This window comes from Barbatula barbatula (assembly GCF_947034865.1).
Source record: "Barbatula barbatula genome assembly, chromosome: 1".
Lineage (NCBI taxonomy): Eukaryota > Metazoa > Chordata > Actinopteri > Cypriniformes > Nemacheilidae > Barbatula > Barbatula barbatula.
Genome location: NC_136766.1, coordinates 18,603,128 through 18,628,849, shown reverse-complemented (window position 1 = coordinate 18,628,849; position 25,722 = coordinate 18,603,128). Strand labels below are relative to the sequence as shown.

The 25,722-nt window shown below is 43.3% G+C and overlaps 1 protein-coding gene across 22 annotated transcripts; it reads right to left on the bottom strand.

Moving 5' to 3' along the window:
* Positions 1–406: 406 nt before the first annotated feature.
* On the bottom strand, positions 407–25,324 carry tle3b (TLE family member 3, transcriptional corepressor b). Of its 22 annotated transcripts, none has more exons than XM_079465140.1 (22): positions 24,242–25,324; positions 23,602–23,864; positions 22,832–22,932; positions 22,575–22,638; positions 21,184–21,228; positions 15,969–16,031; positions 15,681–15,785; positions 12,598–12,627; positions 10,958–11,162; positions 10,767–10,783; positions 8,314–8,433; positions 7,319–7,369; positions 7,078–7,230; positions 6,534–6,666; positions 5,330–5,514; positions 4,787–4,863; positions 4,451–4,700; positions 3,506–3,753; positions 3,266–3,413; positions 2,853–3,003; positions 2,535–2,611; positions 407–1,995 (listed from the first exon to the last, which is right to left on the bottom strand). In XM_079465140.1, exons 2-22 carry the CDS (start codon positions 23,623–23,625, stop codon positions 1,888–1,890), a joined length of 2,355 nt encoding a protein of 784 aa, XP_079321266.1. In that variant the 5' UTR covers positions 23,626–23,864; positions 24,242–25,324; the 3' UTR covers positions 407–1,887. The 22 variants fall into 22 exon arrangements, with proteins under 22 accessions (XP_079321266.1, XP_079321281.1, XP_079321283.1 ...); XM_079465155.1 differs by having other exon boundaries at positions 5,330–5,511; positions 24,242–25,323; XM_079465157.1 differs by having other exon boundaries at positions 10,958–11,159; positions 24,242–25,323.
* Positions 25,325–25,722: the final 398 nt, after the last annotated feature.

The following is a 25,722-nucleotide window of genomic DNA, read 5'->3' as shown; positions in this document are numbered from 1 at the left end:
CTCCATCAACAGAATGCAGGAGCAGTTGAGAGAGACATGCCTAGATCACATCCTACATAACACCAGCTCAACCACCAGAATAAATCAATCAACACAAACACCCCAACCAATAATCCAGCTGAGGAAATCAAAAGGGTGTGTTGTGGTGCCGCCAGCTCTGGTTGGGAGACCGCAAGGCGTATATGAGTCAGATGGCTCTGCGGTTATAAGAGACTGCCAAGAAAGCAGAAACCGTCTCTCTCTCTCTCTCACACACACAAATAACTTCATGTCTTGACTCTTCCAGAAGCTTAACCCAAAATGGGAAGATCTACCTGACATCTCCGGTGTTCAACTACTAATCTCTATACTAACAAACATCAAAATTTACTCATCCACACATTCAGCGAGTGCACGAGACATTTTTATACAAAAACAGTTTATTGAATTATTAACAACTGTACATGATCAGTGCGGACAGTTTGCTACATACTTTGGTGTGAAGTTGAGAGGATGTGAAAGGCAGGTGGATCAGGATTTGTATTAATTTTAAAATGAACTGTAACGGGTTCTTCAGCTGCTCCATGAGGCAGATATCTGCAGGTCCCACTCAAATAGCCACATTTTATGTGATCAGGTTAAAAATTGACTTTCTTCTGCCTCATGCACGTGATTTCACACTGTGCCTTCACAATCACCAAAGTCAAGTGGAGGCCAAGAATATATTCATCAGAAAACTAGCTCAACGTACAGAAACAAATCCTGAGTTGACCCGCTCATGAAAAAGGTTTACATAAATCTGCGACAAAGCCCAAAAACAAGGCTGCAGGCTCATTAGGGCGGGGCTTTTCACAGCAGAATTAAGCTGTCAGTCATCGGGGTGAGTCATTTCCCGTTTGATCAGCAGCAAACTATAGCAGGGCCACTTACGGGAGAAGCTGGCAAGTTACTCATCGCAGCATACAATACATGCAAAATCTGCATGTTACAATCACACTTCTTTCTCAGAGTTCCTCGTTCCAACAAGACGCCACACAAGGGCACAGACAAGTAGTAAAGTTAGCTATCCTCCGAGTTTATATCCCTTTCAATTTACAAACGACTCTCACTCTCTTCTGGGCTGTTTTCTTGCAGCAATCCATTTGTTCTGACCTCCGCAGGACGTGATCCCATTTCCATGAACAGCACATAGACTCTAAACCAAAATGTATCGCTAAAAAATGAAGACAAAGTCTCTTAAAATGATTCTGAAACTGTGGTTTTCCCACAAGAGTTGGCCATTGTTAGCAAATAGCCAGCCCAGAGAGTGTGCTTACAAAATTGAAAAGAAAAAAAAAAGTGTCCTAACCTACATTCGTCAAGCATTAAGGACATGAGGACAAAGAAACCCATCACAAGTATATCAGGACATGGAAATATATATAATTATATACATTTATAAAACGTCTTTATTACTCCATATATACACTTTTTAACAAATTGTCCAAGGAGCAGGAGGCTAAAATTGAAGCACTGCTTCATATTACATCACAGATCGTTCTCTTTGTGTTAAAAGGAGAAAAGATAAAAGAAAAAAATACTACAGAAGGAATAGGCACACACAATCCCATGAGCACACTGAAATAAAAGGCATGACAATATTAACTATATTAGTGCTGTCAGGGAGTCCTTGGGATAGTTTTTCCAGTTTGATCAGTAGAGGACTGCTCCATTGCTGTAAGAGTCCAGGTGGACTTAAAAAACATCTTGTACTGATCCTGAGTGGACCAATGTACGTCCAACCTGGGTTCCTACTGTCGATATCTTTCAGAAAAAGGTGAAGGAGTGACCTATTGTATTCCATTCAAAGTCAGGACTGAACAATAACTCCATTCACAGGTTGTTGACACCACAATCAGAGGTGTGCATTTAGTAGATCACTTCATACACAGTGGCCTTCTTGTCTCCAGATCCTGTCACAATGTATTTATCATCAGCCGAGATGTCACAGCTCAAGACGGATGACGACTCTTTCGACTGCGGAGGGAGCGACAGGGAAATTACATCATAAACTACAAAGTAACTTGTCAACATCAATGTCTTATAAACATTAACTCAAACATCTAAACATCTCAAGAGTTACACAAAGACCTGCCTGATAGAGTATGTGAGTGGTGCAGACGGGGAGATAGTTTGCAACATACAAGTAGTACACACATATAAAGTTATTCTACAGCTTGAAAATGGAAAACCTAGTATGGCTTTGGGGAGATTTAATTAAAAGTTGAAAGCGGAAATGGGAAGACATAACAGCATTATGATGATGCATTATTTTGATTATAGATCATAAAAAGGTAGTCGATTGTAGCATGTTTAACAAAATGGCAGCTGTGCAGAATATTGCATTAAACAAATTTCAGCTCAGCTGCGTCTCGCCAACTAAAATGAAAGCCATCTCTCAAAGACTGCACCACAACATTACCCTTGAAAACCTGCATAATCCCTGTTATTCTGCCTGTCTGTAGCCTTTCACAGCACCTCTGTAGCAAGATGGAACAAGATATTGATTGACATACCTGGAAAATGCTGGCACCATAGGGAGTCCTCCAGGCATTCAAGAGATTGTCCTTCCCAGTGCTCACAAACCATTTACCTTTAGGAAATGGAACAAACACACGTGCACTAATGGGTACAGAGTCAAGGTTGATCTAAATGACATGATTCACTACAGCACGGCTTATTTGGAAGCAGAGAGAGCCATTATGGGTGGTGGGGGGTCGTGGAACAAAGTGCAAACAAGCTGTGCTAAAAATGGAAAACCAAGAACGTTTTTCCATGTCAAGTTGAACATTTCTCAAGATGTCTGCACTTCACACGAGCTAACAGTGTCTTACCACAGTAGGCAAATTTGAGGGAGAGGACGCAGCTCTCGTGCAGGTGCAGCTGGTACTTGTCTGGCTTGGTGTGATGAAGCACCTCTACATTACTGCTCTCCATTCCCACAGCCAACCACTCGCCCGTTGGACAGTAGCCCAGAGAGAAGATCTGAATCAGAGGAAAGCACAGACAAAAAACCCATCTTAGAACTTCACATTTTATTTTTGCTAAAATGTTTTTCAGTGTTGTGGCTGGTTGCAAGGTCTTAGTAAAAACAATGAAGCCTTTGCAAGAAACAACCATTTTTTTTTTAATTCCATTTATTACAGCTGATGGGCATACTTTTACACTAACAAAGTACTATCATGTAGCCACAGCAGCAGGTTAAAAGAATTCCCAGCATATAAGTCTATATATGTATGACAATCACCTGTGAAGTGAAGTCATGCTGCTGGAGCTGTCGTCCCTCTCTCAGATCCCAAGATCGAACAGTGTTGTCCAGACCACCTGTCCACAGTTTGGTGCCATCGTGGGAAATATCTATACAACTTGCCCCATCTGTGTGTCCCTGGAACTGCCTACAAGCGTAAACACAGATTGCCATTTGTTAATGCATTTACATATACAAAGAGATCCTATTTCACAGAGTTTTCTCAGGTCTGCTTTCTACCTGACAAGGGTTTGGTTATGAAGGTCCCAGACAGCAATATTTCCGTCGCTGCAGCAGGAGAAGCAGACCTTGGCATCAGGGCTGATCGCCAAAGCATAGCAGGCCGGAGCCGAAGAGGTGAGCTCGGCTTTGATACGAGGCGTTTGAGAGGCCAGATCCCATATGGTAAGAGTGCTGGCTTCTCCTCCGACAATCAGAGTCCGGCCGTCAGGAAGCAGCTTACAGGAACGGATGTAGTTATCCCTGTTCTAAAAACAGAGAAAGAGGTATTTTAGACAAAGAGCCAGGGCAACAAGCATATAACTAGCTGTGCAGGTATCAAATGTAACATTTAAATGTTATTTCCTAAGAACTATTCCACTATTATATTCGTTACGGTAGAATATTTACTATTTTACATGCAAGCTCTCAACAATCAGTCTAAAGAGGCGAACCAATCAAAACGACACGGCTGAAAAGCAGCCATTCAGCTCTCTGTTATTTGCTCTGGCTCTCTAAATCTTGTCTAACCTGTGTTTATGAAGGTTAATCGAGTAGGAGCGGTGACCGATAAGAGGGCTCAGAGCGGTAAGTGGGGAGGGAAAAGCTTTTAAGGGTTTTTAGTTGCAGCAACGGGATGATGCACATTTTCAAATTAGCAAGAGAATTCTGGATCTGTTCCTGAGGGAGATCAATAACTGCAGGCTTTCAGACAAATTAAATCACTTTGTAATGGCTGAATAACAGCTCATCAAATACACAGAGCTTTTTGCACTATGGAGCGAAAGAAGGGACATCAAAATAAACCGTAACAGAAAGGGGAAGGAGCGGGAAGCCATGGTATCCTTTCCTGGAGTAACTACACATTGCATGTAGAATGATTCTTAAGTGTGTGGGAAAATTTAAATGTGGCAAAAAAGATATTTAAACAAAATAAATTAAGAAAGCACTTTAGATTGATTTTACCAGACAATCGAGTTGCGACACAGGACTCTTGCTGCCTGGCTGACTGATGTCCCAGATCTTCACACAGCCCTTGCCACCGGTGTAGACGTGCCGCGTGGGGTTGCTGATGGTTACAGCGCACACCACCTCGCCATGGCTGAGCGTGTTGATCTGGCGGGCGTGACGAGGTATGCCTGGTCCAATCAGAGCATCTGGAGGAAAAGGTACTGGTTGCATTTGGCCGTCCGCGCTAACATGGAAGGAGTAGGCCCTATTTATCAGAACATACAAAAGTTTAGTTTCACTATCAAAGAATAGTTTTTTTTAAGTTACATATAGTTTAATAACAGCACTCACGGTTTCCCTCCAGGTATAGAGGTCAGACTTCCTGGCATACCAGGAGCACGCATGTGAGGATGAGGATCAAAGCCCGCCTGCAAAACACAGAAGGGTACATCTTGGCATAAAAGACAAAAGCTTCTGAGGGCCCTCGAACTGGAACCAAAAACTGATTTGATGTTTTAATCCCTCTTATATCAGCTTGAGTATAATATTCTTTAATATTTTAGCTAAGCGCTTGTTCACTAATGCTTTATCTCTCCCCTCAAGCTTTTATTAGAGACCCCCAGACAACTGTGCTTCTTACCATGCCTACAGCGCCGACACAAAGATGAAGAACAAACACCATACAAATGCAAAAGTAATATTTAACCAGAATGCTATCCTAACACAGAATGCATGCATGCGTTATGAAGCGGTCCAAGGCCATGTTAGATGATTTAAAGACCGAGGAGGGTGGGGAAATGTGCACATGCAAGACACCAGAGAAGGAAAGAAACGCAATAATGTATATCTGTAGGAAAGTTTACATAAACACTGAACATAAAACATGAATCTTACCATAGGTGAGCGTCCATAGGCGGCTGCAGCAGCAGCTGCGGCCGACATCTGAGAGGAGATGTGTAGTCCTGGATAAACCCCTGGACTGGTCAATGAGCCATTCATCTCTGGGTGGTGCCCCATCATGGCGAACGGAGCCCCATATGGTGCCGCGATTGACAATGGTGTACGCAGTGCAGGTGCTGCTGGGAAGGTGTAGAGAAGATGTTGAAAAGCCACGACTGCACAAACACACCACTAGACAGGGATGCAAGCTCATCGGGGGGAAAAATGGTGACAATGAAACGAGACACCCCAACTTTATATATACACAGTCATAGTTTATAAACAGTTATATACAATACAATATACAACACTATTACCATTATTAGAATTTGTATTTCATATTATTCAGTGCACATAACCAGAATACTCCATGTTCTGCTTAAAGTGTCTTGGATAGACAACCACATGAAGAGTTTATTTGCAAAACCAGATAACATTTATTTTATCAATTTCCATTAATTGTGTTTTTTGTTATTATTATTAAACAATCCAACTGTATAAATTATATTACTTGGAATGCACAATACATTTTTTTTTTTAAAAGAGTTCATGAAAATTAACAAAAACAGAGTTCACATTTACTTCAAGGTGCTCTGTTCACACAACAGCTTAGTCACAGCTCTAGCCTAAATATGAATGAACTGTCAAACTCATGCTATTTGCACAGCATGCCTGCAACCATAGTGACAGATTAAAAAAAAAAGAGGTTGCATTGTAACAACAACATTAGGTGTGATCCTCTCTGCAATGTTGTACTAAAAACCAAACGCGGCTTCGCCGTAAATGTGGTGATCGCAGTCGTCACAGTGTGTTAACGCATATTATGTTTCTTGGGTCTCCTCAGTTCCTTTCAAGGCATATAAACGAGCGCTCCTTTACCTGTTGCTTAGTGACGGTTGTGTGGAAGTACGTCAGAAATGCACAGTCGAATTGCTGCGTTATTCGACTACATCTAATATTGATTCATGAATGGAGTATGTGCGCTAACTCTGCGCAGCATTCAAAACATACCCCCACAAACTGGCTAGTGATTTGACATCGTTACCACAACATTTGGACATGATTCTCATAATTTAATTCAACCCTTGTGAATTAAGGGTGCCAACCCTTAATTTCATGATGTAAACGGCAAACGCACAATGTGTGCATACATCCTTACCCAGTGCTTCCATGCCGGGGGGCTTGCCAGGTATGGGCCTGAGCCCAGGGGTGTTGCTGGTTCCTGGGGTGGGAGCATCGTTGCGTGGGGTGGGGGTGTTGGACTTCAAACCTGGGGTGGAAGACTTGTCGTTCTGTGAGATGAAGAGACGGAGATGGAATTAACAGCGCTAAAACTACATACCACAAATGCTCAAATCCACAGAGCTCCCTCGCACTAATCCAGTCAAACACTGGCAGCTCATTATAGCTTAGGAGGATAAAGCTAAACTTCAGACCGAACCTTTCCAGAGACCTCATCCTCTCACTCATCTTTAATCACTCTGACTTCTCTTTTCGTCTCCTCTCTACTAAGGCTTGCTCAGCGCATTGAGATATTCGCCAGGCTAGGAACTAAGCTGCTGTTTGTCAGACAGTAACTGATGTATTCATGTTACGCTTCAACTGACATCTATTCCCCGCTATAAAGCTGCTGAGGAAGGGGTTCTGCAAATGTTTGTGACTTTATACCACAAACACGTATGCAATACTCATGCTGGTCTTACGTGTGGGTGGTCCTTCACTTTAGATGAGGGGGTGCTGCCAGAGGAGGCCACGGAGGCGGGGCTGTTGGGCGCATCTTTCTTCAGTGATCTGGCCTTATCGAGTCCGTTCTCAGGAGGGGAGTGAGACGGGCTGACCCTTGGGGTGGCCGGATCCTACAGATCCCAAGAGATATGTCAGTCATACACAATATTAATGTATTGTGTATTTTTTTTAAATAAATGCGAAGGACACATTTCTTACCTCATTAGACACGTCCACAACTAGGTCGTCACTTTTGTCACCATCACTGTCCTAAAACACAGAAATAAAGACTTGATTGATAGAAGGGATATAATATATTTTGTTTTCAACAGAACAAAAATAAGTAGTTTATCCTACTAAGGTAGTCAATGGTGGTCAAGAACGGTTTGGTTCAAAGCATTCTTCCAAATATCTTTCCCAGGGCCCTATCATACATCCGCAATCCGGCACAAAGCGCGTGTATTTTGCTAGTTTCAGCCCAACGCAGTTATAATTTTCACTTTCTGCGCCACATTATTTAAATAGCAATGCACTTGCGCTCATTTGTCTGAAAACAAGGTGTGTTCAGGCGCACTGCTGGTGCTCTGCTATTTTGAGGCAGCTAAAATCAACTAGCTAGAATAGCTATTGACCGACTGAAACCTGATCCAAAGTCAATGGCGCAATATTTTTAGTTATTTAAAGAGCGCATTAATAATATGCGCCTATAGGCAGGTGCACAATGCACACACATTCTGCTTCTTGTAAACACAGGACAGGCAGCAGCACTCCAACATTTTTAAATGTGAACAATTAAAAGATAAAAATGTAAAGGATCATTATTGTGTGCATAAATATAAGTATCTGCATAGTCCCGTAGAGGGTCTGCTCGTGAGCGAGATTGTTTCCTTCTGGAGAAGCGTTCAGTCTTACCTCTTGCAAACTCCGCCATGATAATAGCGAATGTGCCACGGTGCAAGTGCATTTGGCTTTTAAAGGGAATGGGAGATGACTCTTATTGGTTGATTTCATGTAACACCCAATGACTGATTAGGAGAATAGGTACAACTCTTTTGGATCATGCCCCTGTGCATCCACCATTTTTTCGCTATTAAATTAGCATAAGTGGATTCAGAAACGCCTTTGTGCTTTAGACCATACACTTAAGAGTAAATGAAGACAGAATTTACATTTTTGGGTGAACCATCCCTTTAAGATGTAAAATAGGAGCTTACATATCGACTCATGTTGTCTTTCTCCTCCACTCTGCGTTTTTTTGAGTCCAAACTGTAGTCGGATGAACTTCTGTGTTTCTCACTGGTCCTCAGGCTGTCTGATGGTGATACTGAATTATTCTGCGAAGACAAATATAAAACAAGTTGATCAGCACAATTCACAAAAAAGAAATTCAACCTTGCCCCTGCTGACAACACAATTCTTAACGTCCCCTAGAAAACGGTGTTACATTTAAATACTACTAATGCTTTTCCATTCGCTTTTAATAATGCATCCATCACAAATAAAAAATATTTGTTTATACTTCATAGTGGAGGAGAATATTCCTGACTAGTTTATTTAGCATAACAAACACGAGTTTAGATTATTTGCCGTAGACCGCCAACTCTGCTCACGATGGCCTGAACTCTCAACAGCGCAAATACAAATATCAGAGGCGACACGGGGCCACTTGCGGCTTTGAGTAAGCTGCGTGTGTAAATTCCTCCTTGTACAAAGTAAACACTGAGTGGCGAGAGGGTTAAGCCCCAGGCCCTGTTAGATCACCCAGATCTCCCTGGCATGAAGGAGGGAGAGCTTGAGCCTGCCAAGCAAGCAAGCCCAGGCCCCGGCCCCATGAAGCAGGCCAGCTGAGCAAACTATCCCCGAAGAGCAAGGCCTCTAAACAAGCCTGACCACACTACACTTCAAACAGTCTGGCCTAACCTCACAGCCCTGGGCAACCTGCACACAGCACAAATGGGCCAAACTGGAGTGCAGGGTCACGAGAAAACTGATCTCCCTGCAGCCTAGAGAGAATAACACATGGAAGCGCAAACACCGGATCAGAATAAACATCCCTGCACCCCTAGAGTTAACCAAGCCAGACGATAGCTTGTTTTTTTACCCTCCCGCAAACACCCAAGTAAAACACAGTGAACAGCCACCCTTTTCTCTACGACTAGTCGGCCTGAACAGATGCCGTTGCGGTCTCGGAGAGTGTGTATGTCCTTTTCTCTTCGGCCCTCCGCCAAGACCACTTACTGCCTTTATTGTACTTGGTGGGTTTTCACCGCAAAAAGGAGGGAAAGCCTGTACTTTGAGTGAGAGAGCGTGTAAAGGTACAGCGTGGAAAGACACAGCAACACGGACAGGCAGGTCATGAAAGCAGATAGGGAGACAGTAATGAGGAGCAAAACAGGAAGGGAGAAGCTACAGCCATTCGCCCAGTATGCATTTAGAGTGGCATTAGCCGACTTGCACACCATCTTTGCTGGTTGGGCAGACGGGCATCAACTCCGGTCCAGACAGTGTGAAACTCCCAGGGCATGAGCTCAGTGCCAAGCCGACACTCTTTACTCTTTCTGAATGAATAGAGGTTTGTAAGTCAGAGAAAGAAAGACAGTTGAATAGAGGATGGTGGTGCATGGGCCAAAGGAAGTGAACTCCAGGCAGAAGGAACTATGCGATCCTGAAGGAATCATAAAGGAATCCCAGCCGCTTAAACCTCTCTGACAAATGCTTGTACAACAATCTCAGTGTTGCCCATGTCAGCACTAGGCAGTCCACTTAAGTCTCTTTTTCCTCCCTTTCGCTAATCCAAAAGTAATAAATAGACCTAGACTGCTATGTCAGCACTACAGAGGAGAATGTGTTTGTCTCAGCCGCTCTGCAGTGGGTTTAATAGGCTGACCTTTTAAGACGGGCTTAATGTGACTCAATAAGCAAAGTCAGAGCAGTGCTATCAGATGACCCGTGACAACAGGAAGTCCTGGCGGGCAGAGAGCAGGATGGCCGCTGCTGCACTAAGCGCTAATCAGCAGCAGAGTCTGATTTCTGCAGGCATGACTGATCCCATTCACACTGCTGCCCATTCAACACACACACACACAAAGTCCATTGCCAAGTCAAATCTTTCTGCATATCTAGTTTAACAGGCAAAATAGGCCAACCCAGCATTTGGGAGACAGAAGCTTTAAGTGGTTATATGAAAAGCACAAATAAACACAGCGAGAGATATGCACAGAGGGACAGACAGAGATATAGACACAATGAGCCAAAAAAAAGAGTGAAAGATCAGTTAACAAAATAGGAGGGGGAACACTGTTGGAGGGAAGGAGATAACATTGAATGAGTCAGGTTTATCTGAGCCAGGAGCTGCAGACATGAAGAGTGGGTAAAGAAGAAATCCTTTTAGATAAGAAAAGTCAAAGTCTTTTTTAATTGTGATGAAATTATAGCACGCTAATCCGTGGCCTGCGTTTTTGTGCATTTTTTACCTGGATTAAAAGTAGGATTATACACCAGGCACCCTTCTCTTTTCATTATTTTTTTAAAGGCTTAACCTGCTCTAATTCCACCCGCTCCACTCTCCTCACGCCGTTAACGCGCCACTGCATTCTCTCTTCATCAAATGTCACGACTTAGGAGACAAAGTCAAACATACACGGAATCAGAAACTAGCAGAACTTACCGTGCTTGATTCCCGTTCTTTATCCAAGGGAGAACGACGATGTAGATGGAAGAACAGAGAAAGAAAAACAAGTCAGAATTTACATCAATTTTCCTTCCAAGGCATTTGCATACGGTTTTCTGTGACCATACAAATTAGCTCTGATATACCCCAAGCTTTAGGACATACAAGTGTCTATGTGTGTCTGTTACCTCTGTGCTCCAGGTCATGGTGGTTCTTCTCATCCTTGACGGGCAGATGTGCCTGGCTACCCAGAGCCCCGAGAGCCAGCAGACCGGACCCCGAGCCAGTGACTGGAGGGATGCCGGGGGGCTGCAGCCCTGAGGGGTGAGGGGGCAGCTGGACCGGGGGTCCGTGGGCAGCATGGGAAAGGTGCTGAGCCTGAAGCTGCTGCTGCTGTCAACACATACATTTACATCAATTGGGTCAGATGGAAAAGGCACAAAGACAGCAAACAGTGAATAAAGGTGCTTGGTTAAGCCCCTCCCTCGTAGGCTGCGCAGAAAGGAAGTAACGTTAGCGAACGAACACCTCCATTAGTGGCTGGATCAAAACAGGACACTCTTCACAAGCACATGTTCTCCTTGAGCTCAGAGGGAACAGCTTACTCAGACACACACTACTGAATTCTAATCATATGCAATGCCCTTTAAAACTACATGCAACTTTCTGTTATGATAGAGACAAAAACTCATTTAAACAGGCTTAATGTATAACACAAATCTTACACAATCAAAAGGCAACACAAAAACTTAGATTTTCTGGTATAGTAAACTTGTTCAATGTGTTAGTATGCACACACACACACACACACTCCACACCAGATTAGTGCAGTAGTTCAATGAATGGTATTCTCTGCAGGTTAGCTCACAACCCAAAACATTAATGTCTGGAATGAGTTCTTGCACAGCTCAACACCCTGCAAACAGCAAACCAAACGCTTATGCTATTGTTAAAGTAATAGTTAGTAACGGTGTCAAAGCACTGGCTGTTTATTACTAAGAGTGGAACATGTTAAATGAGGTATGGTGAAGTTGGGGTGTGTGCATATGACAAAGAGAGAGAGAGAGAAATAAAGTTTGGTAAATGTGTGTTTCCCAGGTGCACTTTGTGATTTTAATCTTGTTCGAATCAAAAACGGCCGTTTCTCTTGCACAGCCGCCATAAAAAAACTTTTAACCAAATTACCTACCATTTTCTTGCAAACTGGCACAGATTAAAGAATCCTACCATAAGAACATCTGTGATTGCAGGATATTATTTGTTAACCAAACTTCTGCTGTTATTTTAAACTGTCGAATACCGTAACTAAAGTTTCTCCGCGTGCTGCCTGGTACACCATAATGGATTTAAACCTTTTCGGCAACTTTCTGGTTAAAATAACAGATGGTGGTTCAAGGGCTACTGGCATCTCAACAGATGAAAACTGGTGGGCGAAACTGATTAGAGTTACTGATGTAATAGAAGTGCCAGCTATAAGCCTTCCCTTAAAACTCACTCTACAAAGTCAAGCAATCGTCAATGCTTGTTATATTATTACTATTATGTCTGTGTTGACTATATTTAATTGCAGGACATATTCCACAAATCTTGTTACGGTTCACTTCAGCAGTTCTTATATGAGCCCAATTCAACTCCTACCAGTAAACAGACATTTCTTGACACCAAGTGACTAAAGGAAGCACAATGCACCATGTACACCCAGAAAAACACGGAAAAGCATTGGGATGTAAATAATGTTAGGCTCTCGGTTTAATTTAGAAACTCAAAAACAACAACACATACACACACACACACACACACACAGACAGAGGCTAGATTTAGCACTGACCATCAGAGCAGGATATACAGAATGAGGTTGCTGCCGGTGGGAGAAAAGAAAGGAGCGCGTCATTACACACTCACTCATTTCTGAATAACACATCACTATTTTACAAATACACACAGACATATGAATGCAAAGCAACTCTAAGGACATTTAAATGTGTGTTTCTGACATTAACACCTTTAACCTACCTAGACTGATGTCTTTATTTCCAATAACTCTTTAGCTAATAATATAGCAGTGGAGAATATAAATGGGTAAATATTGCTTTTTTATTTTTCTGAGAGATGTTTCGAGTCAGATCGAGGTCAGTTCTGCTGCTGGTGTGATATCGGACATGCAAATGGTGAGAAAGAGTATGCAAAGTGAATCTGGTGCACTGTGTCAGAACACAGACGAAACCAGCAGCAAACCACCACCACCACTGTTTAACATGAAACAAATGCACTACCAACTTGTCAAAAAACGAGGAGGACGCAAGACTTATTATTAGTGCTCGATACACTCCCCCGCATTCGTATAGGTTCGGAAAGTTTTTTTTCGAACATGAAAATCCGTTTAGGCCCTTATTGGACAATTTTCCGAGAGAAGCATGTGGCACACCCACACATCACAAAAGGAGAGTGGGAGAAGGAGCATGCGCACACATCACTTTCACTGTGTGAGATATCAGCTGTGTTTGTTTGTTCACTACAATTGAGGTGATGAATGTTATTTAAACAGCAGATTTAATGCTGGATTTGGAGATGGTTTGAAACTTATAGATGGAGCGGTCCCAGCGCTAAAAGATGCCGGACATGAATCTCATTTGGTAAGTAAAACAGAGTCATATGTTTGTGTTTTGTTGGGAATAGGTGTGCAAGTGCTTTAGTTCCGCCTCCCCCCCTCACACATCGTATGTTTTCAGAAATAGTCGTACAGGTGAATCGGTCTTTTACAAGTGGTTAGCCAAGACAGATAACCTTTAACACCAATTTAACATGCACCTCAACTATGTCTCGTGAAGTTTAAAGCAATGAACATTCTGTCACTCTTTTGTCATTTTAAACATGTATGACTTTCTTCTGCAGAACACAAAAGAAGAAATTTTGAAGAATGTTGTTAACCAGCAACCATACACTTGCATTGGTTTTCCGAACATCCATTAGAAGTGGATGGGTACCACCATTGTCCAGTACCAACCTTCTTCAAAATATCTTCTTTTGCATTCTGCAGAAGAAAAGGAAGACATATAGGTTTGAAATGACAAGGGGGTGAGTAAATGATGATTTTTGGGGTTTAAGCAAGAAATGGGTCTCAGTGGTCAACTAGTGGTCCAACAACAATTATTCGACTAGCAAGTACATAGATTTTAACAGATCTGATTATAAACACCGAACAAATTTCTTGCTTGGATTTGTTAGTAGTCAAAGTATTAACCTCAGCTCTCTGCAAGTATCTGTGTAATACATCTTTTGAGAGCATATTTTTTAATAAATTTTTTATTTGTTAATAAGTCATGTGTGTGTTTTTTGTCTTGGCACAACTACAGCATGATTAACATAAGTAGTGAACTTCAGCAATTTATAACCAAAGCCACAGACATGCAAAGCCCTACCGCCGTGACAAGTCAGTCGTACCGCAAACCAAAAGCTTTAATGGATGTCACTCTCCTCATAACCCATTTATTTGCCTCTGCCCTTCCCTATGGATATCACTCCCTCTAACAATGATTCTCCTTCAATAATCCTTCCTCTCCTCCTCCATCCTGCTTATTCTCCTCTCCCTCTCTCCCTCTCTCTCACTCTGTGCCAAATGCTGCTGGCTCCTGATTAACAGTGAATCTTTAATGACCCCCCCCCCTCTCCTCTCTCTCGCTCTCTCTCTCTCTCTGTCTGTCTCTCTCTCTCTCTACCAGGGCACACAGATTGATCTCCTGCCATCTCACCAGCCAACAAATAAACGCTTGCTTTTTTCAGCTTGCGTGTGTGTGTGTTAATGCCTGCAACAGTGGGAAGTGTCCGTCTCACTACATCTATTTATCAAAGATCATGATGACCAGTGACAGTAACACTACTAAGTGTGTGTATGCGGGAGCAAAAGCAACAAAGCCTGCTCCTCCCCCTTCCCCCACTTCTTGCCAAGCCGCTCTGCTGAATGGCTTGCTGTTTAATGATGGAGCCCCGTCAACAGTTGCATTCAGCCGGATTGGAGGAAGCAATTACCTTGAAAACAGGGGTCAGAGTCTTGGCTCATTTGCCTTAATTGAATTCCAATATCTGGCTCCCTGACCCAGCTCCCAGCTACACTCACAACCTCCTGCAGAAGACGCACTGTTCTTCCATTTTGTCAGACTGGTAAACTCCTCAGGTAAAAATGTCTGCTTTATATCTGGATTATAGCCACTAAAAAAAAAAAAGATCGCTCTCCTAGAAAGTCAAGGCGTTGACGCATTTAATTGTTTGTGTTGCCGGAGCTGGTGGGAAACTCCTTCAACACAAACTCTTAAAACATTTAACATGGCTAATCACAGACAACCCTGACAGAATTAGACTTCTCCCTTTGTGTGATCAAAACAACGGCTTAACTCTACAAGCCTAAACACATCTCTCTCCACAAGTCTCTGTGACAAACACACACACACACAAACACTGCACGCATAAATGAACTCAAATGATCCGAGCAGCACTTACTGAGAAGACAAACAATGGCATAAAAGCAAATATAATGGTTTAACAATATCACATAACAATTACAAAAGTAAAATAAGACCGTGAAGGGCATGGGGCAAATCTGCAACCGGAGAGTGATGGGTCTGATCGACAATCCTGATCTACTCCCAGAACATGGACGAACAGCTCTGGCCATCATGTATTCGCCCATTTAAGAGCTCATGAGGTGATTGATAGGGGTCTGAATGAGTTAAAGCAAACTAACGTATCACCTTTGACCCGTAACCTGCCTGTGTGTGTATGCCAGGTTTCACTATGAATCCAATCGCTATTTATGTATGCATAATTTATGTATAAAAGCATTAGTACACTGGGATGTGTGTGTGCAGGTTTGTCCCTTGCCCTGGTCAAATGAAGGAGAAAGAGGGGTATACACACGGTGAGAGGCAGATTGGGAAGTCCACGTACCCCGATGATGGCATTCAACTCTGTCATTGTCACCTGCTTAGCACGCTCAACAGCCTGTGCAACCTGCTGTTGGTGCTGGAGGGAAAGGCAGAGAGAGATCAATACACATGAGCTAGCAAGCAAGGTTACATGGGGCTAGTGAGGTTACTGAAGGCTAATGGAGGTCATTTGCAACTCAAATCGCTTAAAAATACAACAACAGCTGCCTGAACAACAAACCTTTTTGAAAGTTTGTGAAATTAAGTGGTCAATATTTACCTCTTGTGACAAGAAAGGCATGATTTGAGCAAGAATCGCATTTAGCCGTTTGGCAATCTCGGTCTGGAAGAGAAAGAGAGACAAACACAAAGCGTGGTTATTAAATCGCTAATCAATCCAATGTATTTAAATCCTGATAGCTTGAGTTTATACACGCCAAAGTTACTTTCACTTTGTTGAACGTTCTAATCAAGCCTCTGTGCTTCCGAATGAGGCATGATGGGATACCTCCAGAACTCTTGATTAATGAAGTAAAAACTTGACGCATCTGCTTTTATGGATGTTGCCATGTGTCTGATTCCATGCATAATGAACGAGAAACTCCAAGCTCCGATATGGCATGAAACTCATAGCCAGACCCTGCTCCAGGACACTAGTACTGAAACAGATCCCGCCAAATTCACAGCACTGCCAGGCCAAGATGGGCAAAAGCCTGCGGTGCCCATCTGGCCAAGAGATGGGATGGGGGGAGGGTGTCTGGCCTCAACCCCACCACCCCCTCATTACCCAGACAGATTATTTCATTAAGATGCTGAAATATGCTGATGCTGATTCGGTACTGAGAGATTAACGATGGCAATACTGAGCAATTACCATTTTTCCCCATGCTCCCATTCCAGCAGCACAAGGGGAGAGGAACCAGAGCCCTACAGCAATATTCAGAATGACTTTTATTGATATGGAGAGACAGACAGGGTAATCAGCCAACATGCTCTGGGTTCTCCTGCATTACTCATGGCTATCTGAAGACCCAAGAGCTATATTTCATCATGAGCTATGCTAACGGTTCAGAATGAAAAGGCACAAAGGGAAAGGAGAGAGCAGGCAAAAGCAAGAGTGAGAGTAAGGAGGAGGGGAGAGGGAGAGAATGACAGCGAAAGAGGAAAAGGAAGTATGGGGCGGTGAACAAATTGATTATAGGTTGGAGCAGATGGCCCAGCAGGTGAGGGAGGAGAGAAATTTCTCTTTCTTTCACCACAAGCCACATTCCGTTCACTTTTTGGCAGCGTGACCCCTGTGCCTCTGGGAGGGTGCTGACCCCAGCACTCTGATGGATTCGGTCTCTCTTTAGAACAGGGTGAGCGTGGATGTGTTTTGACCTGTGATGAACTGTCTCTAGGGACGTGAACAAAAGATCTAAGCCCTCTCCACACCCCTCCAGAGTCACTGAGCTATTAATGCTTTTTCAGCACATCCTTGGTACACACATACACACCTTCGCAAAACAAACTCTATAATCTGTCAGAATCTAACCAAACAATAAATATTCTCAAGTACACAAGCATAAAAACACTGCCCACATACACAAACACACGCCGAGGTTTTCACATCAACCCCCTCCCCTGTGCTTTCATTCCTGTATGCAATGTTGAGGTTGCCACGGCAACCGGCCCGCCCCACTCTCCCTTAGATCATTATGTAAATTGGAGCTCTGCTTGACCATAACAGGCAGTAAAATCATATTACGCGCACAGGGGAAGGTCATTAAATTGAATTTTCGGCCTGTCGATCAGATCAACACAGCAAATTAATGTGGGATGAAAGGGGGCAGCTAGGGGAGGGGGAGTAATGGCTCCTCTTTCATGGGTGAGTTGAAATGTATGTGAGGGAAGAATGGGAAACACCACCAGGGTTTTTTGGCTCGGGCTAAAGAGGAGATATCACGCAGTGATTATCAGAAATGGCTGTTCAGTTTCACTGGTCCACTGCTTAATGGCGCACGCAAGTCGAACCATTGTACGCTGAAGAGCTGTGAACATCTGCTTCAGCAAACGGCTTCCTGTTGTGTGGTTTCTTAATGTAAAACAATTTACATTAGAAAGTCCCTTTACGCAAGAATACTATTACACACCCCTAAAACACAAAACATGGGTGAGTCTCATTAAACCCGTCATGACATTCAGGTCATAAATAGGAAACAAAAGAAATATTTTATAAAAAGGATGTTCATTCAAACTAAAAGCAAAACATCTGCATTAGGCTAATGTAAATTTAGAGGGAAATGTACTTTATTGATAACGTCACGACAGGCAGAATGACATGATGCAAAAATCCTAATGGCCCTTAAAACAGGCTTCATTTATTTTACGCAAAATATGCTACTTCCCAATTTCTCTGCGTGTTTTCGTGATATTCGACTACCCACCCGCACCACACCACACCCCAAGCCACAAGAGAACTTAAATCGGTATCACGTCACACAAACTAAACTACAAAATACACAAACCTCAGCCTAAACCACTGCGTCGTGTGTTCTTTGGAAGAAAACGGGAAGTGTTGTCCTGCTAGTGCTAAGTTCCAGAGGCGTGCCGTAAGCTACCAGAATTGCTCCCACACACACTGATAAAAAACAGGGAATGAAAACAAGGCCCTTGAGCAGAGAGAGAGAGGCTTCTGCTCAGCTTCACAATCCCAGGTGCTTAGTGCTGTCAAGCAGCGTGTGAAGAGCTCTCACACACAGCCCTGTCAATGGCACGCCAGAAGCCATTTACCTGTTGCTGTGGGTACGAGCTGAGTGTAGGGAGACACTGATGAGGATTAAATATGTCGCGAAACAATTGCACACTGAAGAAGAGTCACACGCTGACAAATGAAGACACAAGCAGCCTGCTGCACTCTCTCTGTGACTCAATGAACAATTACAGCCTTGATGAGTTAGTTTGTATAGTTAAACTTGCATGTTTACTAAAACTTCTATGTACCACAAAAACGCGTGCCCTAAAGAATCCACACAGATATGTTTTAATGACAGATGACGCTATCTGCAGAGATTAGATGCGTACAAAACTAAAGCACCCTGTGGCATTCACGCATCCGCCTGACACAGGCTCCTCTAAACCTTGGCTCGCCTCAGGCTGAAAGGCTGCATTGAGCAGCAGTCGTCTGTACAGGGTGTCTCTGTCTTCCCCATGCTGGTTATGCACGGCAAATCCTGTTGGAATCGTTTAGTGATGTTTGTGTCTCTCTGTGCATTCATCTGCTGAGGCAGGACACAAAGGGCACAGACATGACCACCACATGGTTCAGTAAACAGAGGCGAGAGACAGATGTGACTCAACCACACACACACACACAGACACACACACACACACACTCTTCCTACAGTAACTATTATTGCATTTCCAACACAATAACACTGAAGCTACAGTGCAGCAAACAGTTTAAAATGTCCTCACATTAATACTGTACTGTGTTTTTGAGCCGTAAAGCACAAACCTTTATTCAGCATACAGCAAATTTGATGGTATCGAATAGACCATACACCACGCAGGAGAATATATTGCAACCCTGCCTGCATTCTTCGATTCAAGCAGCTCATAACTGTCTCTTAGGAATTCACCTGCCAGCCATAATGCGGGCGCATTTTGTCACCACTAGACATCTCACTTGCATGTACACAAACACTTCTAAAGAGACTGCAGTGTGCTCAGAGTCAGTTTGCTTTGGCTCAGAATCAAATCGACCATCATCACCTTGGCAAACAATTCCTGGAATCCTGAATAAATTATTCATCTGAACAAGCCCCCTCCCTGCCGCCTGTCTCTACCTCCAGCTCTCTCGCTCTCTCTCACCCTCTAAGGCCACAGACTGAGCTGCACTTAATGAATCTGGCTTAGTGTGCACACACAAAGCACTGACCAAATACAGCCACGCTGATGACAACACACACACATTAGTTCTGCATTCATTCAGAGACGTGCACTTGAGGACAAAATGAGGAAGAAAATGAAGACAGGCAAGAGACAGAGGGAACTGTGTTAGACACAGAGGAACAGCAGATCAGGGGCACTGAGACTCAGTAATTAAAGGGCTATATTGACAAGCACAGCCGTCTACTTCCTCCCCCCGCAGCGACCCCTCCCTCCAGGCAACCATACATTCACCGTCCTGCCCCGAGGCTCTAACAGACCACGGGATTAGCACCCCTCCCTCACGCCCTGATCGCACCATTCCAAACTCGCGCGAGCATGCCTGTTTACACAAAACAGTTACTTAACAGTTTTCTGAATATGGTGGATCCTAGAAATTGGCGAATGACAAATATGGCACCTAAATGCATCAGTCTCCCTTCCCTTTCTAGCCGAAAGCACTCCGTGAAGGGCAGAGCATGCATGTTATCAGACTGCTGTCATCGCTAACAGCAGAGAGAGCAGGGAGTCTGTGCTCCGATGAATAATTCATGCCTCCGAGACCACTCAGTCAGAGCTCTATTGATAAACAAAAGAGGCTCTGCAAAAAAAAAGCCAGTCGATTAACCTGTTTGTGCAAAGCCCCTGCACCTACCCTTCCCTCCCTTTTAATTTTCCCTGCCTTTCGCACAGCTGGAGATAAGTGTCTGACAGAACCTTTCAGAAAATGCTATGTCTGTGTGAGAGAGAGAGAGAGAGAGAGAGAGAGAGAGAGCAAGAGAGAGAGACATGTGGCCCAGACATGCACACACACTTGCAGTGGCTGATGGATCGCACATGCTGTTCCAATTCACCACCCTCACACTGATACCATTAACCTTGTGAGGCCTCGGGGTGAGAACCATAAAGGGCCTCTTCAAACTGAGCCCTGTTCATATGACTATACATCATATCGCTGCTAATGACACAGAGAGCCAGAGAAATAAAGAAGAAATGGGGGTGGATGTTGGTCGGTCTTTGTTTAAAAATGCATAAATTCCATAACCTCAAATTGTTACCAAAACAATCTATTAGTTGCGGTGGAAACCTGTTTTTTGGGCCGACGACACTAAGAGGAGCTTGTGCTGCACACCATTCACACCGGTTACTAAAGAGCATGAATAATACTTCCTGCTGAAAGCAGCTAACCTAATGAGATTTATCTGACCTGGCCTCTTGCATCTTGCTTGCTTGCTTGCTTTTCCTTTCATGTTCAGTTCTGTTATACTTAATATACATTTTTTGGCCTTGTTCTTGTATTTTGGGGACAGTATAGAGATGACAGGAAATGCAGTAGCAGCAAAAAATGTCACAACACCAAGTTTAAACCCAAACACCAGTGAGCGCCACGACTCAACATTTCAGAGCATGCACACTAACCACGTCTCAGACCACTTTATTCCATTATATCTCACTTGTTGTATGATTAGTTTATTGCTACTCAAATTCTTATCTGATATTTTTGTGCATTACATTTTTTGATAAGAAATAATAGGTAGTCAAAACCTTCAAAGAATGCACAATAAAATAAATATGGTGTCACATACCTGTTTATGCATTTCAATGTTCAGCCCATAGGACATCTCGTAGTACTGCAGAAGAAAATGTGAAATGCATTTAGCACAAAAGCAACAACATAGTTTACAGCAGTCAATAGCATTATCTCAGACCTCAATTATCAATCTCCTACTTTGTTTTTCAGCTAAATTTCCTGGAGTATGCACACAGAAAAAGTGTAAACAAAGCAAACACTCAGATATGTTCTGACTACAGAAGTACTACAATCATGTTTAAGAATTTCTCAGGCAACATTTATTCAGCACATTACTATTCATGGAAGCGGTAAACATATAGCCGTTAAAAGATAACATCCAAATTATACAAATGATTGTACCGTCCCTATATCTTTCCTTTTCTATACCCTCCTTCAACAATCCACACCTCTTTTTTAAACTATAAACAATTCGTTTTGCGGGGAAGACTACCCTCTTGGGTATCTGTGTTTTCTACACAACATTCAGACTATTGCTATCCACAAACTACTGCAAACATTACATTTTCCTAACATCAGGAAGGCAAGCCTTTTTCTCAGAGCATATCTGTGTATTTCACTTGGTTTATCTGGTAGTAACCTTTACCACTCAGCATTCCTCCGAAAAATAATATTTAACAAAGGTGCCGGCATGTTGAGTCAGTACCTACTGCATGTTCAAATAAGATAAGAGACAGACGAGCCGAGTTAACATTGTTCAACCTGTACGCTGTTACATCATATCCTGATTAAATTTCAGTTTCCACTCACTGGACTTCCTAAAAGAGCAATTCCGCATGCACACTAATACTGGTGCAGTTCCTGAATTGCACATGAAGGTCAATATTGAATGAGACTGCAATCAGCATGAAGGCTGATAATCTTTCAGCTCCATAAGGATCTCATGTAATTCAAGAAAAAACTATGTCATTCTCATTGGATAAAATGCATTGTTCTGTTTACTTTGTAATTGGCTTAAGTCACTCTTCAGAACTCTGTGGCTCTTTCATTATTGCTTTATTCTGTGACATCCTAAAATGGTATTGGTTAAAGAAATCTAAACCGGATTAGTGCACGGCTTTGATGTGTCTCATGTTGGATCTATAACTTTAAAGTGAGGTTAAACACTGAGGTCATTCTCTCATGTGATTCAGGACACATTAAGCATTGCAGGTCAGTGCGCATTCAGAACAACCAATAACACCTTGCCCATAACACCCCTCCAGGCATTTAACAACAAATAAAACCTTCCACATAATCAACACTGACCCTGCGGTTTAGTCAACACACACAATATTACATCAAAAATAGGGGTAATAGTAGAAACTAAACATTAACTCCCATAGCTAGATGGTGCTCTATTGATGTGTTCAGGGAATATAAAAAAAGCAGAAGTCATGGTCTTACCATGACATAGTGTCGCTGCATCTCAGTCTTCTCATTGGCCAGTTTGTCATACTCGACTTTGAGACTGTAAGGAAGATAACATATCAGACTCATCAAAAGCGTTTTCATCGATCTTGAAAGTCAATTTACAATACTTGCTTTTTGGTTGTCAAATACACAATAGACTTACTGACACGCATGACAAATTAAGATTATCAAACCAATTCCTGAAGTAAAACAGGGTGTGAAATGCATGCACAAACATAAGCGGTATTTACCTATGGTACTGAGCTTGAAGAAACTGGAATTCATCCTTAATCCTGTCACAAGACTCTGCGACTGTGAATTTAAAACCTGGCTGACCAGGCTGGTGAGGTGCCTAAAAAAGAATACATATAATTGTTGTGAACTACTACAAGAGGGCCAAAAAAGAACATGACATTGCAATACACTTCCACACCAATCAGTGTTGTTTGTTTTTACTGTGTCACTTCACAAGCGTTACTACACACACTGCCTTCTTTTACAGCAGTCCCCCGGTCTCAGGTTTTACTTTCACCGTGTTTCTGAACATGCCATGGGTACAACCGCTGGTGTCAATAACACATTTCATGCTTCCTGATTTTCAGGGAAATTGTATTTCATCGGAGCTGAATTGCGGTTTGACAGAAGTGCCCGGGCGTTCCCTCTAGCTGTGCCTGCCGGTGGTTTGGAGACTCTGGTGGTAACCGCCTCCATCACTCAGCGGCGGTCGGCGTGACACAGACGGGTCACTGCGTCTAAACAGCCCCAGAGAAAAACTGCAAGCTGATATCCCCTCCTTCCCCTTCTCTCGCAAACGCTCAATGCGCCTCTGTGATGTCTTTATCATACGATTACTTGACTTCGAAATAGGACCAACCGCCTCTCGAGGACAAAAACAACAGGCATAACATATTTCGAAAGTACGTACATTCAGACACCGCGCGAAAGAAGCATTACGCAATAAGAAAGTACAAATCACTAGCACAGCGTAGATAGATGATACAACGTGAAACGCGTTACTCACCGGATGCCGGCCCTGCGGATACATCTTGAATGTATCCCTTCTGATGTGGAGATCCAGGGGATGTGGCGCTCTTCAGTAATCCGAGCTCGTCCGTCACCCCTCCCTGCGCGCACGGACACAAAGCCCAGTCCGTCCGCCGGATCCACGCGAGTTTCCCCTACTTCTTAACCGCTAGATCCTTCACGCAGCCGAGGAACGAGACAAAAACCCAGCTCGTTGGTTCATTATCTCCAATAAGAGTCAAACGTTCAGCTGCGCTTGTGCTGTAAACACAGAATAGTAGCGTAGAGCCAGTCACACATTAGCTTCTTGTTATCTGCGCCGTGAGATGTGACTAACAAGCTGCTTGCGAGACTTCTTGCAATAACAAGATTACCTGAATGTTATTTGTTTGCCATTTAACCCGACATGATAACCGAATAACGCCATAGACGCGAGATAAGACACGAAGACAACATATTCCCTATGAACTCGGCGCGATTCTTAAATAAATGAAAGAAGTATTTATTCCGTTCGGAAATATTGACACTACATCACGTAGAGCCTCAAAGTAACGTATAAACTAATGTTTTACTAGCTATGAAACAGGAACAATGTAGATTTCAAGTGGATTCTTTTAAAAAGTTATCTTCCGCGTTACCTTTTGTCGCCATAAAATCCTCAGCGCGACGATAAATACAGCAGTAATCCCTTGCACGGAGCAATTGTTAGTCCTCCACTCGTGACTTTATACGAGCGGTATTAGGCGCTGGTTGGAGTCGGTTGCTGCCTGGGCTACGTACAATCCCAACCCTAGAAGAGCAGCGCCTACAATCACGCACAACACATCGTTCCCGGGCTAATAATCGTCAAACCTCGTGCCTCGATTGCTCAAAATCCGTAGAAATCCTGTTGTCGGTTAGTTCGCCCAAACCCTATTTCTTTGTTTTAAAGGTTTGATGGTGAAAAGTTTGGCCGCTCACAAACGCTCTGCCCAGCACCTCCGACACTCGCTGTACCACACACAGACTGCCCACTAACACGCGGGCTCAACTACCGCGAGAACAACCAAACGCGGCCAATCAAAGCTCCAATAGGAGTTTACCGCAACGGACCAATCAAGATTGGAATCCCACGTGGGTCACGTCTTTCGTGCGCGTGCTGATTGGACAATAAAAACGTGACCTCATGTTCGCCATTTTGGCTTTAAATGGGTTTCTTTCACCCCCAAGACAAACAACTTACATGAGCGGCAACTGTTCGAAGTAGCTATATGGTACCAGCTCAAATCTTAGGAGATGGGAGTGCAATTAAAGTAGTGCAATTAAAGAAATACACTGTGATGATTTATTCGCTTATGTATTCTGTATGACGCGAAAATAAAGTCGCGCGAATGCACAGGAGTTGAAAGATGAAGCAAATGTGATCGTATTGTAGAGCGAAAATGCGTGAAATACGTTTCTGGTTTAGAAACATGTCGGGAACGTAACCGGCTGACTGACGTGAGCCCACGATTTCCTAAACAGTTCCCTCCAGGAAGTCCATCTTTGATTGCCCTGTTACACGAGAACCCTTACTGCCGGTGTAAAGTTATGCTCCCGTTTTTGAATGTAACTCAAATTAACAGCATAATCTGTGAAATCAGCCCTCATTACTTGATTCACGCTGTCTGCTCAGCAACACCCTCCATACCCGCGTCTGAGGCTCTGAGCCCGGAAAAAAACAACCTATCGTGTGTTGCTCAGACCCACGTGGGGTGCAGCTCCTTGTTGTGCGCCCTCTGGCCAATCAGAGCACTGGCGAACATCTGATTGGCTCAGAGCTCCACGGGTTGTCAGTTCGAGACCTAAGTTGTCAATCAACCCCACGAGGGGTAGAGCGCTGACAAATGCCTGTGCCTCTCAGCCTCCCGCCTGCGAATAGTGCTTGGAATGGCTGCTTAATTAGCTTCGAATGGCTTTTCCTTCCAGCTCAAACAATCTGTCACTACCATGTGGTAAAAAGAGCTCTGCGTAAAACAAAAGAGGGAAAAGCTAGTAGGGGCTAAATATCAGTTAGATTTTTCCCCATGTATGCAAGTCGCATTACCACAAAACAAAACATTTATTCATATCAAAAGGCTGGTGCTTCGGTGCCAGCTGT

What these genes read in the sequence shown, in the direction of transcription:
- tle3b (XM_079465140.1), bottom strand. Translation starts at nt 23,625, where the DNA reads ATGTATCCGCAGGGCCGGCATCCG. An exon ending in TGCCTTTCTTGTCACAAGAG is followed by an intron (nt 15,786 to 15,968) that starts GTAAATATTGAC and finishes CTTTCCCTCCAG; the next exon opens with CACCAACAGCAGGTTGCACA. An exon ending in ATGGTGCCAGCATTTTCCAG is followed by an intron (nt 1,996 to 2,534) that starts GTATGTCAATCA and finishes CTCCCTCCGCAG; the next exon opens with TCGAAAGAGTCGTCATCCGT.